At 40.4% G+C, this 17023-nt stretch overlaps 1 protein-coding gene across 4 annotated transcripts in view; it reads right to left on the bottom strand.

The window, feature by feature from the left end:
- The window catches only part of LOC103697526, a 46384-nt gene that overhangs the window by 11859 nt on the left and 17502 nt on the right, over positions 1-17023 (bottom strand). For 3 of the 4 annotated variants that reach the window (XM_039118477.1, XM_039118475.1, XM_039118474.1), the window contains one exon: positions 16625-16750. The exons of the other annotated variant lie outside the window; for it this stretch is intronic. In XM_039118477.1, the coding sequence (XP_038974405.1) occupies positions 16625-16750 (126 nt within the window). The remainder of the gene's footprint in view (positions 1-16624; positions 16751-17023) is intronic. 4 annotated transcript variants of the gene reach the window in all.

Here is a 17023-nt window from a genome sequence, read left to right as displayed (position 1 = left end):
GTCTCAAAGAGTTGACAAAGCCAGATGGCAATGTGGGCACCCTAGTTGCCCAACTTAGAGGCAGAATTGAGATGGCAACCTTAGAGTTTGAAGCACTTGTGGCAGGTTTCCACAAGTCACAGGGAGATCACTTTAAGACTCTCATGGATTCTATCAATGGCTTCATAGATGCAGCCTGTAAGGCTTATGCACAAAGTACAATGCCCCATGAGCAACGACGCCGATGATGGATATCCTATAGGATCTTCTTTTTGTAAATCCTAGGCCATTGTGAAACACTTTTGTACTAGAAATCAATACTTGTTATGACTCTTCCTTTTGTACTTGAAATCAATACTCTTATGTACTAACTTCAAAGACTTACAATGACATATGAATGAATACAATTTCTTTTTAAAATCTTGTGTACATTGCCAATTCTGTGTATGTGTTTGATTGTGTGATACAAAGAAACAGGGGGAGCACATCTTGTGATAACTATGTTAAACTAAACGATGAGTATGAAATGAATTCCACAAACAAAGGGGGAGTAATATGAATGACTGAACTCATTGGACAGGGGGAGCACACCTTGAGTATCATTTGTCCCCTTCATTGTTGATGACAAAAAGGGGGAGTAGAATATTGTAAGGGGGAATAGAATATTGAAATATGAATATTGAAAGATATGGATATTGAAAGGGGGGTATAGAATGAATATTGAATATGGTTATTGAAGAATATTAATTTTAAGATAATTGCCCTTCTGGAAAAGAAAGGGGGAGTCAAAAAGAATCTAGTTTTTAAATTATCTTCAGCATCAATATATCATTCTAACTTGATTCAAATTCAGTTCATATGATAAAATCATTTAAGAACTATAAAGATCAATCCTATGCACAAGGAAATTTAAGTGATGCACATCGTATCTAGTTCAAATCAAAACATTATACTTGTATATCTGATCAATACTGTGTATATGTTTAAATTTCAAATTTTGCATATACTCAGTGTTTTGTCATCATCAAAAAGGGGGAGATTGTTGACCCCCTAATGGATTTTGATGAATACAAAACACTAGAGTAAAATTCCATTATATCTTAACAATTCGATTGAGGAATTCATGTGTTTTACTTAGAAAATTGTTAAGAAATGTCTAGGCAAGTTCCCACAATTTTTATGAATTTATTGAAGAATATTTTGAGCTAAAGAAAAAGTTCAGGGACAGCCGAGACGTCTCCTGATAGTTTCAGAGACGTCTCTGGCACAAACAGGAAGAACTGGCACACTTGGAGTCGTCCCCGGCACCTGCCGAGTCGTCCCCGCGTTAGCGGAGTCGACTCTCTCAGAAGCGGAGTCGACTCTCTCAGTGGCGGCAGAAAGACGTTTCTCAAGGGATATGCGCGAGACGTCCCCGCTGTACGCGGAGTCGTCCCCGCAAGCAAAAAGGAGACTCCCCGAGACGTCCCCAAGATGGCGGAGACGGCTCTCTCAGGGTTTTCCAGAGAATGGTTTTTGCGGTGATAAGGAAGCGGAGTCGACTCTGAGATAGCGGAGTCGTCCCCACTCAAAAAGCACAGACAAGGCGAGACGTCCCCGTAAAGTGCCGAGTCGACCCCAGATAAAGTAAAAAGTAAAATCCTGTAGGTGAGACGTCTCTCGCTGTAGCGGAGACGTCCCCGGAGCGCCTGGGACGCGACTGACAGCTTTTCAGGTTTGATTTGAATTTCAAATCTTCTCTACTTTATCTCTAACGGCTATATTTGCTTTTTGGGCTATAAAAGGGAGGTCTTAAGTGCTTCTCAACAACTCTTAACCAACCCAAAGCAAAATCATTCAAGAGAGAAGTTTGAAAGAAAAGCTCAAGGGAGTGAGTGCATCCAAGGAAGGAAATCAAGTACTTTCAAGTCTCCCAAGTGATTTCAAGCTCAACCACTCTCGCGCGCTCGGGAATCAAAGCTCACACTCAACCCTACGCGGTCTACCTTGGAAGAATCAACATCTCCCACGCTTCCAACGGCAAAAAGATTCTTCCGGGTTTCATTGTTCATAAGTGCTATATTTGCTTTCTAGAGCTTTTATATTCTTTTGTACACTCTTTTATCGTGGTGCTTGTTCAAGTCAAGGGACTTGGAACAAGGGAAAGGCGTCCCAAGCCTAAGAGAAATTGGGGGTTTAGGGTTTGTTGTGAGCCCGGTGTAAAACAACGAGTTGGGTAGTGAACTCGCAAAACTACCGTACTGTAATCTTGGATTATAGTGGAAATACCCAAAGGCGCTTTGGGGAGTGGATGTAGGAGCAGTGAAGGCTCCGAACCACTATAAAACCGTGTGCTTGTGGTTGTCTTCTCTTATCCCTTTATCCTTGCTTTAGTTTATATATTTGTGTGTTTTAATCTTAAATTAGTCAAAAAGTTTTTTAAAACACCCAATTCACCCCCCTCTTGGGTGACCATCTTTGGGCAACAATATGGAAACTTGCCTAGACATTTCTTAACAATATTCTTAGTTAATCACCTGAAATCCTCAAGTAAATTGTTAAGATAAATTAAACTCTAGTGTTTTGTATTCATCAAAATCCATTAGGGGGTCAACAATCTCCCCCTTTTTGATGATGACAAAACACTGAGTATATGCAAAATTCGAAATTTAAACATATACACAGTATTTGATCAGATGTACAAGTATTGTGTTTTGGTTAGAGCTAGATACAGTGTGCATAATTCAAAATAGTCAATTTTCAGTTTTTTTTCCCTTATGCATAAGTATTGGTCTTAGTAGCTCTTGAGCAATTTTGGTATATCAACTGAATTTGAATCAAGTTAAAATGTAAATTAATAAAGTATTGATGCTAAAGACAATTGAAGGCTAAGTACTTTTTGACTCCCCCTTTCTTTTCCAGAAGGGCAATTATCTTACAGCCAATATTCTTCAATTTTGTCTTTTCTAATTCAACTTTTAAGTATGAGTGTAAATTTTGCATTCCATATTTAGGTTCTACTCCATATACTTCATATACTCCATATATAGGTTCTATATATCTACTCCCCCTTTTTGTCATCAACAATGAAGGGGACAAATTATTCTTAGGTACTTAAAACACAATTTCTAGTGGAATTCAGCATGGTACCATGATTCACTTAAGGATATTCAAGTTATGCTCCCGCTGTCCAAGTTAGGTCTATTAATGAATGCAGCATTCATTTCACTCCCCCTTTGTTTTGGAATTCATTTCAGACCTTTTTTTTTGTTTAAAATAGTTATTACAAGATGTGCTCCCCCTGTTTTATATGCATTGATAAGTTGTGTCAAGTTTGAACACTTAAGGTATGTTATGAGATTTTTATGGCGCATCACAGAATCACATACACAAAGTTTCAAAGGAATTGTATGACATTCATATATCATTGCAATCATTTGAAGTCATTACAAAGTTAAGAGAGGAAATCATTACAAGTATTGATTCCTAATACAAAAGAAGTTTCAAAATGAGCCTAGGGTTTTACAAAACAGATGAACCCTAGATTTTTTACAAAATGTCCCTCATCGGCGACGTTGTTCAATAGCCCTAGCAGCTGCCTCTATAAATGCATTTATTGAGTCCAGTAGAGTTTTGAACTGATCTCCTTGAGATTGATGGAAGGCTGCTACTAGTGCTTCAAACTCGAGACTTGCCCTTTCAATTTTTCCTTTAAGTTGGACAGCCACGGTGCCCAAATTGCCTCCAGGGCTCGTCAACTCTTGAAGACCATCTGATATGATCTTCAATTTCTCCTGTAGCTCAATTGATCGTATAGTTTGGAGGGTACCCACATGAACCAACTCTGATGCTGTAGCTTCTACCTGAGTTTTGATCTCCTTCAATTCTTGTAGAAGCCCTTCATGTGAGGTACGAAGAGGAGCCAACTCAGCAGTGATCAACGATCTCATCTCCTCTCTCATCTGCTGGCATATCACAGATGCTAGAGTGTGCATCTGTTCATCTGACAGGGAGAAGGATCCACTGACTGGAGGAAGAGGAGGCATGGATGTGGAAGATCCAGCTGAGCTGGAGGGTACATCAGGAAAGCCCATATGGCTGTGGAGGAGAGTGGTGGTCTGGCTCCTGATGTGGGATCTCAGGCTCTAGGATTTGAGATTTTCTTTTTGGGACCTTAACCCATGATCCATCTACCTTGTGAAACTCTATTCTATGCATTGTACTTTCATTGCAGTAGTCGGTGTTTCTTAAGGGTTTTGCAGGCTCATTTTCAGGAATGGAAACTTTGAAGTGTTTGAATAGTAAAGTGAAAATCATCCCATATGGTATGCTAAACCTAGAATACCTATGACATATAGAGATGTAGTTTAACATAAGTCTAGGGAGGTTTAGGGGGATCCCTAGTAAGATGTGGTGCATGATAACTAAATCTCGCTCCGAAACGAAATCGAAGCGGCCGGTTTTTGGGAATAGGACCTGGTTAACAATGCTCAAGAGTAATCTCATCTCGGCATTGAGGTCTTGGGAGTTAACCACATCAAGAGGGCCGCAGTCCTCTCGTCCTAAAACTAAGTTTAGGGCAATTTCCCTTTGAGGGTGTGAGGTCGGAGCCTCACCATATTTAGGAATTTGTAATACACTAGATAGAACATCCTCATTAATCTCTATCAATGTCCCTCGGACATATCCAGTGTACCCCGAGTCCCCTAAGGCCATGTTGCTAAACATTTCCCTAACTAGGCCGGGATAGGTTGATGTATTTAGGGTACAAAGGTATTCCCAACCTTGGGCTCGGAGTCTCTCTCCAATAGAGAACCCCTCATTTGCTAGAAACTGAAAGTCGATGTACCTACCAGTGGTTACTGTGCGATTTGCACAGGAAAGGGTCGTGGTTGGCGGAGCAACCGGAGGAGATGGCGCGGAAGGCTCTTCCCTCCGTTCCTCGCCGTCGGTCGCTACCCTAGGACGCCTCCCACCCGTTCTCCTAGCTCTCTTAGGTGCCATGAATCGAAAACCCTAGGGAAATGGGGAGATTTTGGTTCGGTTTGAGGTGGAGAGCAAACGGAGGCTAGGGTTTTTTGTTTTTGTCGGGGACAAAAGAAGATAGCTCGGGTCGGCTCGAGCTGTTTCACCTATTTTAAAAACTCTCGTTCGGTCCCCGAGACGTCTCCACGACTAGCACGAGACGTCTCGCCGGGGGGACGTCTCTGTGATTTGCTAGAGACGTCTCCGGCACTGAAAATTTTCTGAATGATTTCTATCTTTTCCCAATTTATTTTATTTAACCACACTAATCAACATGATTTCTTTTGGTGAATATAGAGTGAGTTTGTTTGTGATCCTGCCCTTTAATAATACACCCTATAAAAGTTTGATAATAATTTTTGAATTATTAATATTGAAATGAGGAATGTTTGACCAAATTTCGAATACCTATGAAATAGGCTCTGAAAATATCTCTATGAAGAGTCCAAGAGAGGGTAACCATCCTCCAGAAAGTCAAACAATTCGTCATTTAACTTAGATAGATTTATGCTTTCACTTAATAGATGCTAGGTTTGCTATTTCTGACCTTGTGGTGGATTACTAGCTTGAGTAGCAAAGCATTGCATTACAAGTTCAATTTATTTGCTAGGATCAAATAAGCACAAAGCATTCCTTAAGAAGTTGAACCTATCTTTACAAAGGGGCTTTGTAAAGATATCGGCCAATTGATTTTCAGTACATACATACTCAATCATCACATCATTTTTCAGCACATGATCTCTTATAAAGTGATGCCTAATTTCTATGTGTTTTGATTTAGAGTGTTGGACAGGATTCTTTGTTAAATTAATTGCACTTGTATTATCACATCTAACTGGTATGTTGTCCATTTTGATACCGAAGTCTTCGAGTTGTTGCTTAATCCAAAGCACTTGGGCACAACAGCTCCCAGCTGCAATGTATTTAGCCTCAGCTGTGGATAAGGCCACTGAATTCTGTTTCTTGCTAAACTAAGAAACTAAATTAGCACCCAAGAATTGACATGTGCCACTTGTGCTTTTTCTGTCGAGTTTGCACCCGGCAAAGTCAGCATCGGAATAAGCAATTAAATTTATGTCAGATTGCTTAGAATACCATAAGCCTACATTAGATGTCCCTACTAGATATCTGAAAATTCTTTTAACAGCTTGCAAGTGTGATTCCTTAGGACATGCTTGGTATCTAGCACACATGCAAACACTGAATAATATATCTGGCCTACTAGCAGTAAGGTAAAGTAAAGAGCCTATCATACCTCTGTACAATTTGCAGTCTATACTTTTACCTTTTTCATATTTGTCAAGCTTGCAACTTGAGCCCATGGGTGTGTTGATTTCCTTTGCATCCTTTATCTTGAATTTTTCCAACATTTTCTTGATATATTTGGACTGACTGATGAAGATGCCTTCCTCTGATTGTTTTATTTGTAGCCCAAGGAAGAAGTTGAGCTCACCCATCATGCTCATTTCAAATTCTCTCTGCATAAGCTTGGCAAACTCTTGACAAAGACTATCATTAGTAGCACCAAAAATTATATCATCCACATAAATTTGCACAAGCAATAAGTCATTCCCTTTTCTTTTAATGAAGAGGATTTTGTCTACATTTCCTCTCTTAAATTTATTTTCAATTAGAAAATTACTTAATCTTTCATACCATGCCCTAGGGGCTTGCTTAAGTTCATACAATGCTTTATGCAATTTATAAACGTAATCTGGATGTAAGTGGTTTTCAAAACCTGGAGGTTGTCCTACATAAACTTCCTCCATTATATAACCATTTAAAAAGGCACTTTTTACATCCATTTGATAGAGTTTAAAATCCATGAAGTATGCATATGCCAAAAGTAGTCTAATAGCTTCTAACCTAGCAACAGGAGCAAAAGTTTCATCAAAATCTATTACTTCCTCCTGATTATAGCCTTTGGCAACTAGTCTAGCTTTGTTTCTTATAACTATTCCATCTTCATCTAGTTTATTTCTATATACCCACTTGGTGCCTATAATTGAAACATTAGGGGGTCTTTTCATTAGAGTCCAAACTTGATTTCTTTCAAATTGATTTAATTCCTCTTGCATAGCATTTATCCAATTTTCATCCTTTTCGGCTTCCTCTAGTGATTTAGGCTCTATTTATGAAACGAAAGCAAGATAATTACTAGTATTTCTTAGAGAGGATCTTGTCCTTACCCCTTGTGAAGGATCACCAAGGATTAGATCCCTTGGGTGACCATGTGCATACCTCCATTCCTTAGGAAGATCTTGATTTCTTGCTTGGGGTTGATCTTCTTCATCTTGCTGAATTGTATCTTCTTTGACTTCATCTTCAAGTTGTTTGTCTTGTATGGAGAACTCCTTCATTCTGTCTTCAAGTATACCTGCATCACTATCTTCTTCTTTTCTAGAAGAATCTCCATTAGCTTCATCAAAAACAACATGAATGGATTCTTCAACAACGAGAGTTCTCTTGTTGAAGACCCTGTATGCTCTACTGGATGAGGAATAACCTAAGAAGATCCCCTCATCTGATCTAGCACTAAATTTACTTAGATTGTCCTTCCCATTGTTTAAAATAAAGCAGCGACAACCGAAAACATGAAAATAGCTTATACTGGGCTTCTTATTTTTTATTAACTCATAAGGCATTTTTTTTAAGATAGATCTAACTAAAGCACGGTTTAAAATATGACAAGCAGTATTTATTGCTTCAGCCCAAAAGTACTTTGGTAGATCCGATTCGCACAACATGGTACGAGCCATGTCTGCTAGTGTGCGATTCTTCCTTTCTACCACCCCATTTTGTTGGGGTGTCCTGGGTGCCGAGAAATTGTGATTGATACCGTTTTCTTCACAAAACTTTTCAAAATGCTGATTTTCAAACTCGGTACCATGATCACTCCTAATTGCTTTTAGTTTAAGATTGAGTTCATTCGAAACCTTATTATGAAACTTGATAAAAGCGGGAAAGGACTCATCTTTATGTGCAAGAAATGAAACCCATGTAAAACGTGAAAAATCATCAACAATTACAAGACCAAATTTCTTACCCCCTAGACTAGCAGTTCTAGTGGGTCCAAACAAATCCATGTGAATTAGTTCTAGGGGTTTTGATGTTGAGACTATGTTCTTAGACTTGAAAGAACTTCTTGTTTGTTTCCCTAATTGACATGCAGCACAAATTTTGTTCTTTTCAAAGTCTATTTTTGGTAGTCCTTTGACTAGATCTTTTGTAATCAATTTAGAAATTAAATCCATGCTAGCATGTCCTAACCTACGATGCCATAACCAACTAGTCTCATTGACTTTGGGATCCATGGCTACAAGACATTGGCCATCCTTCATGGTGAGATCATCAAGGTCTACCATGTAAACATTTCCATGCCTATGTCCTGTAAGTATGATCTCATTGTCAACTGGACTACTAATTATGCATAGTGAAGATTCAAATGACACTTTAAAGCCCTTGTCACAAAATTGACTTTTACTCAATAAATTATGTTTTAGTCCATTAACTAACAATACATTGTCAATAAATGAGGAGGGTGATATGGAGATTTTACCAACACCAATGATTTGACCTTTAGCATTGTCTCCAAATGTGACTACTCCTCCTTCTTTTGATTTCAAGGTGACGAAGAGACTCTTGTCACCGGTCATATGCCTTGAGCAACCACTATCAAGATACCACATTCTCTTTTTATTCCCGGCTGCAAGGCATACCTGCGAAATAATCATGTGAAGCTCTTAGGTACCCAAGTTTTCTTGGGTCCTTCTTGGTTAGTGTAGTTTGTTCCCTTGGGCACCCATACTTTAGTTGTGTTTTTACCTTTTACAAATGTACTCTTGTTAGTTTGAATCTTTCTTTGAATACAAGAATAGGCTTTATGTCCACTTTTTCCACAATGAAAGCATGTAGGTTTTTCAGTTTTGACATCTTTTGCTTTCACAAAAAAATTCTTTAGGTACTTTTGTTGTTTGCCAGTTTTATATCCTAATCCGACTTTATTAAAAATAGCTCTTTGATTTGATAGAATAAGATTTAATTTTTCAGAGCTTTGTGTAAATTTCTCCACAATTGGTTTGTACTTATGTACCTCATTTTTAAGAACCAAATTTTCTTTAGCCAATTCTTCCTTATCATTTTTAAGGGTTTCAACATTTTGTGCAAATGAGGCATTACAATTGAGTAAGGATTTTACTTTTAGATTCAATTCCTTAATTAGTGTTTTTGCCGTTTCATTTTCAATGCTAAGTTTTGAATTTTTATTTTTTAGGTCAATGGTGTTAACATTTTTAACGCTCTCCTTCTCAATCAATAGGTTTTTAATATCATCCTTTAGTCTTTGATTGGAGGCTTTTAATTCTTTATTCTTTGCTCCTAGCATACTACAATCACTCATGAGTTCTTGAAAAGCTTCATATAACTCTTCTAATGTAAAATTTGTAGTTGAGCTTTGACATACATCATCGTCTTCGAATGCCATGAAGCACAAGTTGGCGGTCTCTTCCTTCTCTTCCTCGGAGGAGGATGTGTCACTATCATCCCACGTTGCTTTCAACGCCTTCTTCTTCTTCTTTCCAAAGTGCTTCTTCTGTTGAGGGCATTCGGAACGGATGTGTCCCGGTCTTTTGCAATCATAACATATGATTGGGTCTCTTTCCTTTTCTTTTTCCTTTTCCCAATCATTTCTCCCTCCAAACTTCTTTCTTGGGAAGGGTTTCTTTCTTCTCATGAATTTCTTAAACTTTCTTACTATTAAACCCAAATCCTCATCTTCGCTTTCTTCTTCACTCTCACTACTTTCTTCTTCACACACACTCGAAGTAGCCTTGAGTACGATTGTCTTCTTCTTTGGCAAATCTTCTTCATGTTGCTTCATTGTGAGCTCATGCGTCATCAATGAGCCCAAAAGTTGTTCAAGCCCCAGTGTGTTGAGGTCTTTGGCTTCTACGATCGCCGTGACCTTCGCTTTCCATGCTTTTGGCAAAGACCTGAGAATTTTACTCACAAGTTCTGGGTTAGTGTAAGATTTACCTAAATTCTTTAGACCATTTATTATGTCCGTGAAGCGTGTGAACATGCATGAAATGGTTTCATTGGGTTCCATCTTAAATAACTCATATTTGTGAACTAGAATGTTCACTTTAGACTCTTTGACTTGATTTGTACCCTCGTGGGTAACTTCAAGCCTATCCCATATTTTCTTGGCGGAATTACAGGTGGAAACTCTATTGAACTCATTCACATCTAGAGCACAGAATAATGAGTTCATGGCTCTAGCGTTGAATTGAACCATCCTATTATCATTCTCATCCCAATCCTCCTCAGGTTTGGAAACTTGAATGCCATTAACCATGTGAGATGGTTCGTGTGGTCCCTTGATTATAACCCTCCACAAGGCATAATCTTGTGCTTGAATAAAAATCCTCATTCTAGTCTTCCAATAGGTATAATTTGTCCCATTGAAGAGTGGAGGTCTATTGGTTGCTTGCCCCTCGGCAGGAACATTGTTAAAGGGTGTTGCCATCTAGATCTTTGGCTAAGACGGTTAGGTCTTTCAAGAAATACACAGAGCACCCGCTCTGATACCACTTGTTGCCCAGAGATGGTCACCCAAGAGGGGGGTGAATTGGGTGTTTTAAAACTTTTTCTCTAATTAAAAATAAAACACACAAATGTATGAACTAGAGTAAAGATAGAGGTATGAGAACAGTCAATGGCAAACACAAGGTTTTATAGTGGTTCGGAGCTTCCACTGCTCCTACATCCACTCCCCAAAGCACCTTTGGGAATTTCCACTATAATCCAAGATTACAGTCCGGTAGTTTTGCGAGTGCACTACCCAACTCGTTGTTTTACTCCGGGCTAACAACGAACCCTACAATCCCCCAATTTCACCTAGGCTTGGGATGCCTTTTCCTTGTTCCAAGTCCCTTGACTGGAACAAGCACAATAATGAAAAGTTTTACAAGGATTTAAAAGCTCTTAATGAAGCGAATATAGAAATGAGAAATATTAAAACCCGGAAGAACCCTTTTGGCCGTTGGAAGCTTGGGGAATGATGGTTCTTCCGATGTGGATCGCGTTGGCTTGAATGTGAGCTTTGAATGCCAAGTGGGAGTGAGTGGTTGAGCACGAAATCAGTTGGAAAAAACTTGAATGCACTTGATTTCTCCTCTTGAAAGCTCTAACTCCCTTGAACCTCTTTTTCTTTCTTCTCTCTTGAATGATCTTGTGTTGGGTTGGTGAGAAGATATAGGAAGGCACTCAAGAGCTCCCTTTTATAGATCGAAAAGCAAATATAGCCGTTAGACACAAAGATATGGAAGTTTGAAATTCAAACAAACCTGAAAAAGTGTGTCAGTCGCGTCCCAGGCGCTCCGGAGACGTCTCCGCTTCAACGCGAGACGTCTCGGCTGTATAAACTTTCTTTTGACGTTGTTTGGGGTCGACTCTGCGCTTTACGGGGACGACTCCGCAGAAGGTCTCTTTGACTTCTTGTTTTTCTGTTTTTCTGAGAGAGTCGGCTCGGCACTTTACGGGGATGTCTCAGGATGTTTACGCTTTTTGCATGGGGACGACTCCGCTGCCTCGGGGACGACTCTGCTGGTTTATCTCTGAAAAATATGTCCTCTGGAATTCTCTGAGAGAGTCGACTCCGCACTCTCTGGGGACGACTCGGGAAGTCTGCTTTTTACTTGCGGGGACGACTCCGCTTCCTGTGGAGGCGACTCGCGCGCATCCCTTGAAATCGGCCTTTCTGCCGCCTCTGAGAGAGTCGACTCCGCAGTGTCGGGAGTCGACTCCGACCCTGCGAGACGCCTCACCAGGTGCCGGGGACGTCTCCAGACGTGCCAATTCTTCCTGTCTGTGCCAGAGACGTCTCTGAGACGACCCGGAGACGTCTCGGCTGTCCCTGATCTGTTTTCTTCAACTCAAAAATTCTTCAATAAATTCTTGAAAAATATGGAAACTTGCCTAGATATTTCTTAACAATATTCTTAGTTAATCACCTGAAATCCTCAAGTAAATTGTTAAGATAAATTAAACTCTAGTGTTTTGTATTCATCAAAATCCATTAGGGGGTCAACAGTCCAGAAGGTAAATTTCGCCCATCTTAAGCTTTCTAACCATGCTCTTATTTGATAGAATTTGTATACGAGGAACAATGACGTCTCTAACTTGATATGAATCCAATTCAAAGATTTAATCAAAAACCAATTCTACCCAATTGGCCACGAGAAGGATCGGCGGAACAAGTGGCAGTATCTATGATAGAAGCATGATCAATCAGTCTAGGATTATATCACCTAGTTCCACAAGCAATTTATCTCACTTAGGATCTTTATTAATAATAATCATGCAATCTTTATGAAGTACATTGGAGGTCTCTATGAGAGAATCCGAAAGGAGCCGAAATTCTTCAAAATTAAAGATATCATCGAAGCTAGCATGAAGCCATGAGGATTAAGGAGAAAAAGCAACATAGGGACGGCAAGAAAGGTGATAAGTTTAGGAAAGATGGTTGAAAATTATATTAGAAAATGGAGTAGAGTAGGAAGCATATCAACATGACTCAAAAAAAATTACTACGACCATTGTAATATTAGTGGATATACTAAGAAAAGTGTTGGAAGTTTCACCCAAGTTGTAGTCGAAGAGGAAGAAGTCAAAGGATTGTAAGAAGAAAGGTAAGGCGGCCCTTAATGTAACAGAGGTTGAGGAGCTACCGGAGCTTGAGCAAACAGATTCAAAATTGAGCCTAAGACCTCACTAAAAAAGGCTAGCCAAAATATATTATTTGGATTCCTTATCCATATATAAATACCTAAGATCTACCTAGTATATAGCCAATATGGGACAAGCACATGTCCACATGGGTCCTCCATACTTCCTCTATTTAAGATTTGGCATACTTGTCAGGCTAAGGGTTCAAATATATGTATATCTAATCACAAGTACCATAATTAGCCTATAGTCAACTTCAAAGGGGTCGTGCTGCAGCATCTCCTAGTCCATATGGACTATGGGTTGCATTTGCTCGGATACCATTTGTAACAATGTGGGACCATCTTTAAAAAAGCTAGTTGAAAGGTATTATTTAAATTCTTTAGCCCTGTATAAGTACCCAAAATCTGTCTAGTGCATAACCAATATGGGACTAAACATACATCGACATGGGTCTTCACTTGATGAAATCTGTGACAATAACTAAGGTAGATCTAGAGATGCGAGAGGAACTCTTCCACTTGAAGATTTAGATGAAATGGAGCATCACCAAAGTTATTATAGAACTTGAAAGCTAGAAGAGTCTTATCTCTGAAAGTCTATTCGGATGCTAGGGTTGCAGACCAAGCCTCATCATATCCCTCCCTTTTCGGATGGATTTTAGAAAGATGTCGAGTTGAAAATCATCAAGCAGTGTACCTTTAGATTCACAATAATTGAGAAGAATATTGATGAGGTAACATGCGAAGTAGTTTTTTTGGATGCATGCCCAATCATTCTTGGGAACCCTTGCTTTGATCCAATCTTTTATAGGCAGCAAAGGAAGTATCATCTCGCCAAGAATGGGAAAGTGTTTATGATCCATGCTTTGAAAACATAGGGAAACATACATCTCATGATTGCTGTCCATGCGAAGCGACTTGTTAAAACCTATAATAAGTTTGTGATGGTCATATGAGAAGCAGGTTCACTTATGAGAGGCTAAGCTCTCGCCTCTTTGTTCCACAGGTCGATCGATCAAGATCGAAATAGAGGGAAGTCACCATTGTCCTCGTCAAGGAGAAAGGATGGCAAGAAGCATCCCTGCCATGAAGTCTAAATAGAGAAGTGGGATGGGTAGTTCGCTAATATCGAGAAGCAAAGAAGAGCAAGACCAGAAACTATCTCCGAGCAAGCCAAGTAGTTCAGCTGTGAGATGGAGAAGCAAGTATTTTTCTATCTTCAATTTTAATTTCGTAGAAGTAAAATCACCTAACATGGAGAATCCTAATCTAGAAGGATCACTAGACTTGTTGTGGACCACTTTGGCCACTGCGAGTAGGGTTGGATAAGGTTTATAAGTGAGATCCGTCACATTGGAAAGCTGAATCGCACGCAGAATTTTTGGAGGCTATAACTTAGTCTTTTTTCTTAAGTCGGATAATTTTTTGACATCTATGACATAATGTCAATCCTCTAGTTGGTTTGGACGGATATTTCTTTGTTTAGGGTCTGAAAAATGAGTTGTTCAAACCGATTTTTTTTTTTTTTTAGGAAAGACTTTCACTGCTTGTATCTTTCAATCTAAGAAGAATTAGATAGAACAATAGAAGACAAAGCTGATATAGAAGCTGAGATTTACGTTCCGTAAAATTTTAGCTTTTTCATATTTATTTCTATTAGTTATATTTGTTTATCGAAAGCTAGTCTTATTTAAATTAGGAGAGAATTCTGGACCGAATTATGTAAGAATGGATCTCACCATTATAATTAGAGGCTATGTACACTACAAAAAAAAGGATCTTTTCCGGCGCATTTTTCAACCTTTACCGACGCTTATAAGCATCGGTAAAGACCCGACCGTCGCTATTCAAAGCGTCGCCGAAGCGTCGACGATACCTGAGTGGGAAAAATTTTTCTCGACGCGGCTGGGAAACGTTGCAAAAGGTCGGTTTTTAGCGACGCTTTTTAGCAACGCTTAAAAGCGTCGGCGTTAGCCCTACGTTTTTTAAAAAAAAATATTTTTCATCGGGGACTTGCTGTCCCCGATGGTTCTTGGCTTAAGCTTCAGGGTGGGCCGCTAGAGCTTCATAGCAGGAGATTACTGGGAATTGCAAATCAAGATCGACAGCAGATGTCACCAACAAAACCCGCGATTGAAGATACAGCTTGATTCTAATTACTGGGAATTGCAAATACCTTGGTGTATTCAAATTTCACCCGACGTCGTATTCACTAGCGTTGCATCCCTTGGCCCCGATGGTGACCAGGAGAAGCTTCATGGCAACCTCATCTTCCACAGAGTTCTCCCCGGTCAGGAACTCCAGCTCGGCGTCGCTGATCTACTCTCTGACCTCTGCGGGTGATGGCCAAAGGGGCAGCCGGAGATTGGGGTCGTAGGAGAGCAGAGCACCAGCTTCCTTGGCCACCTCCATCGCCCTCAGATGCGCTGATTTGCAGGGTTCCAGAATCAAGAAAATGAAAAACAAAAAAACAATACCGGAAGAACTAGAAAAATTAAAAAATCAGAACATACTCTTCTCTCCCGATCTCCTTCTCCAGATGCCTCCGAGCCCTTCGAACGTTCCTTGGGGCCTGATCCAATTTCTTCTCTGCCACGAGCTGCGGCCTGGGCCTCCGATGAGCGGAGGGTGAGAGGAGGAGGAGTTCTTGGAGGGAGATGGGGCTGCAAGGGTGGATGGAGAGGTGAGGGGGAGATGAAACTTACGAGATGGACGGGGGCCTCCATCTACCTGCATCCATGGCCGCTCATCTCGTCGGACCACAGCCCGCCCGCCGTCACCGCCATATCCTCAGCTCGGAGGGGGTAGAACACCTTTCTCGATGGCCACCGTCGTCCTCGAAGCTCGGAGGGGGAGGGGGATCCGAAGCAGAGGGGTAGCCAACTTGGATCGGGGAGGAAGGAGGGGGGGATGGCGGCTGGGTGAAAGGGTTAGGGTTTGTGAAAAAAGGCAGAGGATCGGGGAGGAAAAAGGAGGGATCCGGGAGGAAGGAGGGGGGGTGGGGGATGGCGGCTGGGTGAAAAGGGTTAGGGTTTGTGAAAAAAGGCAGAGGATCGGGGAGAAAAAAGGAGGGATCCGGGAGGAAGGAGGGGGGGTGGGGGATGGCGGCTGGGTGAAAGGGTTAGGGTTTGTGAAAAAAGGCAGAGGATCGGGGAGGAAAAAGGAGGGATCCGGGAGGAAGGAGGGGGGGGGGGTGGGGGATGGCGGCTGGGTGAAAGGGTTAGGGTTTGTGAAAAAAGGCAGAGGATCGGGGAGGAAAAAGGAAAGATCCGCGCGTTGGGTGCGGTTTGGTCTCCGACGACGCTTTAAAGCGTCGTCGTATTCAAATTTCACCCGACGCTACATAAAAGCGTCGTCCTATTTTGGCGGCCTGTCGAAATTGGCCGACGCTTTTACTTAGCGTCGGCGGGGAAGAGTCGGCAAAACCCCATTTTCTTGTAGTGGTACCTTAGTTTTTAAATTGAAGGATGTGGATATGAAAGAAAAGGAGACTTAAAACCCTACTTTTACCAATTTTTTTATTTTTTTTAAATATCTTTTGAGAGATTTGACATAAATGGGTTGAGAGAAATATTCTTTCGTTACATCAAGCCTTTATTTTGGGGATTGATTAATGATTAAGTTTAACCTGAATAATCTCTAGCTTAGAAAAAAAAAAAAAAAAGAAACTGGAAACCATAGCTCGCGTTAATCGTTACTTTTTCTAGCAGCCCACAAGGTGAGAACAGTTATGTGTGAACTAGAATTCTTCATCATCATGTTTGTGCTAAGCTGGTAGAGCCAATAGTGGTCACCTTTGCAGTACGGCAAGGGGTTCAGCAATATATTGACACTCCTTCAGCAGTCACTCATCTCTCAAAATTTTCGTCTTTAAGGTAGTAAGAGTAGATAATTAGTAAACGGAAGCTTACCATGGAGGGACATAGTGCTTGAGATCATTCTTCTCCTCTGAAGTAGATATGCAATTATTCGTTACAGGACACAATGCCAGAGATGGTGGACTCTTTTGAACACCGAGATAGTTAGGTTTGGTTCCACTATTCACCTCGAACGAAAAAATACACAAATTCTCTTGTCAAAATATAATAGAATAACTGTACTGTTTAATATAAACTCCATCATTCTATGACATTTTTTCTTCTTTCTTTTCCTGATGCAAATTGTTATTAGCACTGAAACATTTACAGTCCAAGGAAAACAAGGATAGTGCTCCATAGAATGCAACTTAGACTGTTGCTTCTGTGCTAGAAGTATTCGTAACCATGTTTTTACTGCGAAATATTAAAACTGTATGCATTTTTTCAAAGTAC

The sequence above is a fragment of the Phoenix dactylifera genome, unplaced genomic scaffold, assembly GCF_009389715.1.
Source record: "Phoenix dactylifera cultivar Barhee BC4 unplaced genomic scaffold, palm_55x_up_171113_PBpolish2nd_filt_p 000356F, whole genome shotgun sequence".
In the NCBI taxonomy this organism is placed as follows: Eukaryota; Viridiplantae; Streptophyta; class Magnoliopsida; order Arecales; family Arecaceae; genus Phoenix; species Phoenix dactylifera.
Note: the sequence above shows the minus strand (reverse complement) of the source record. Positions and strands in the feature narration are given on the sequence as shown.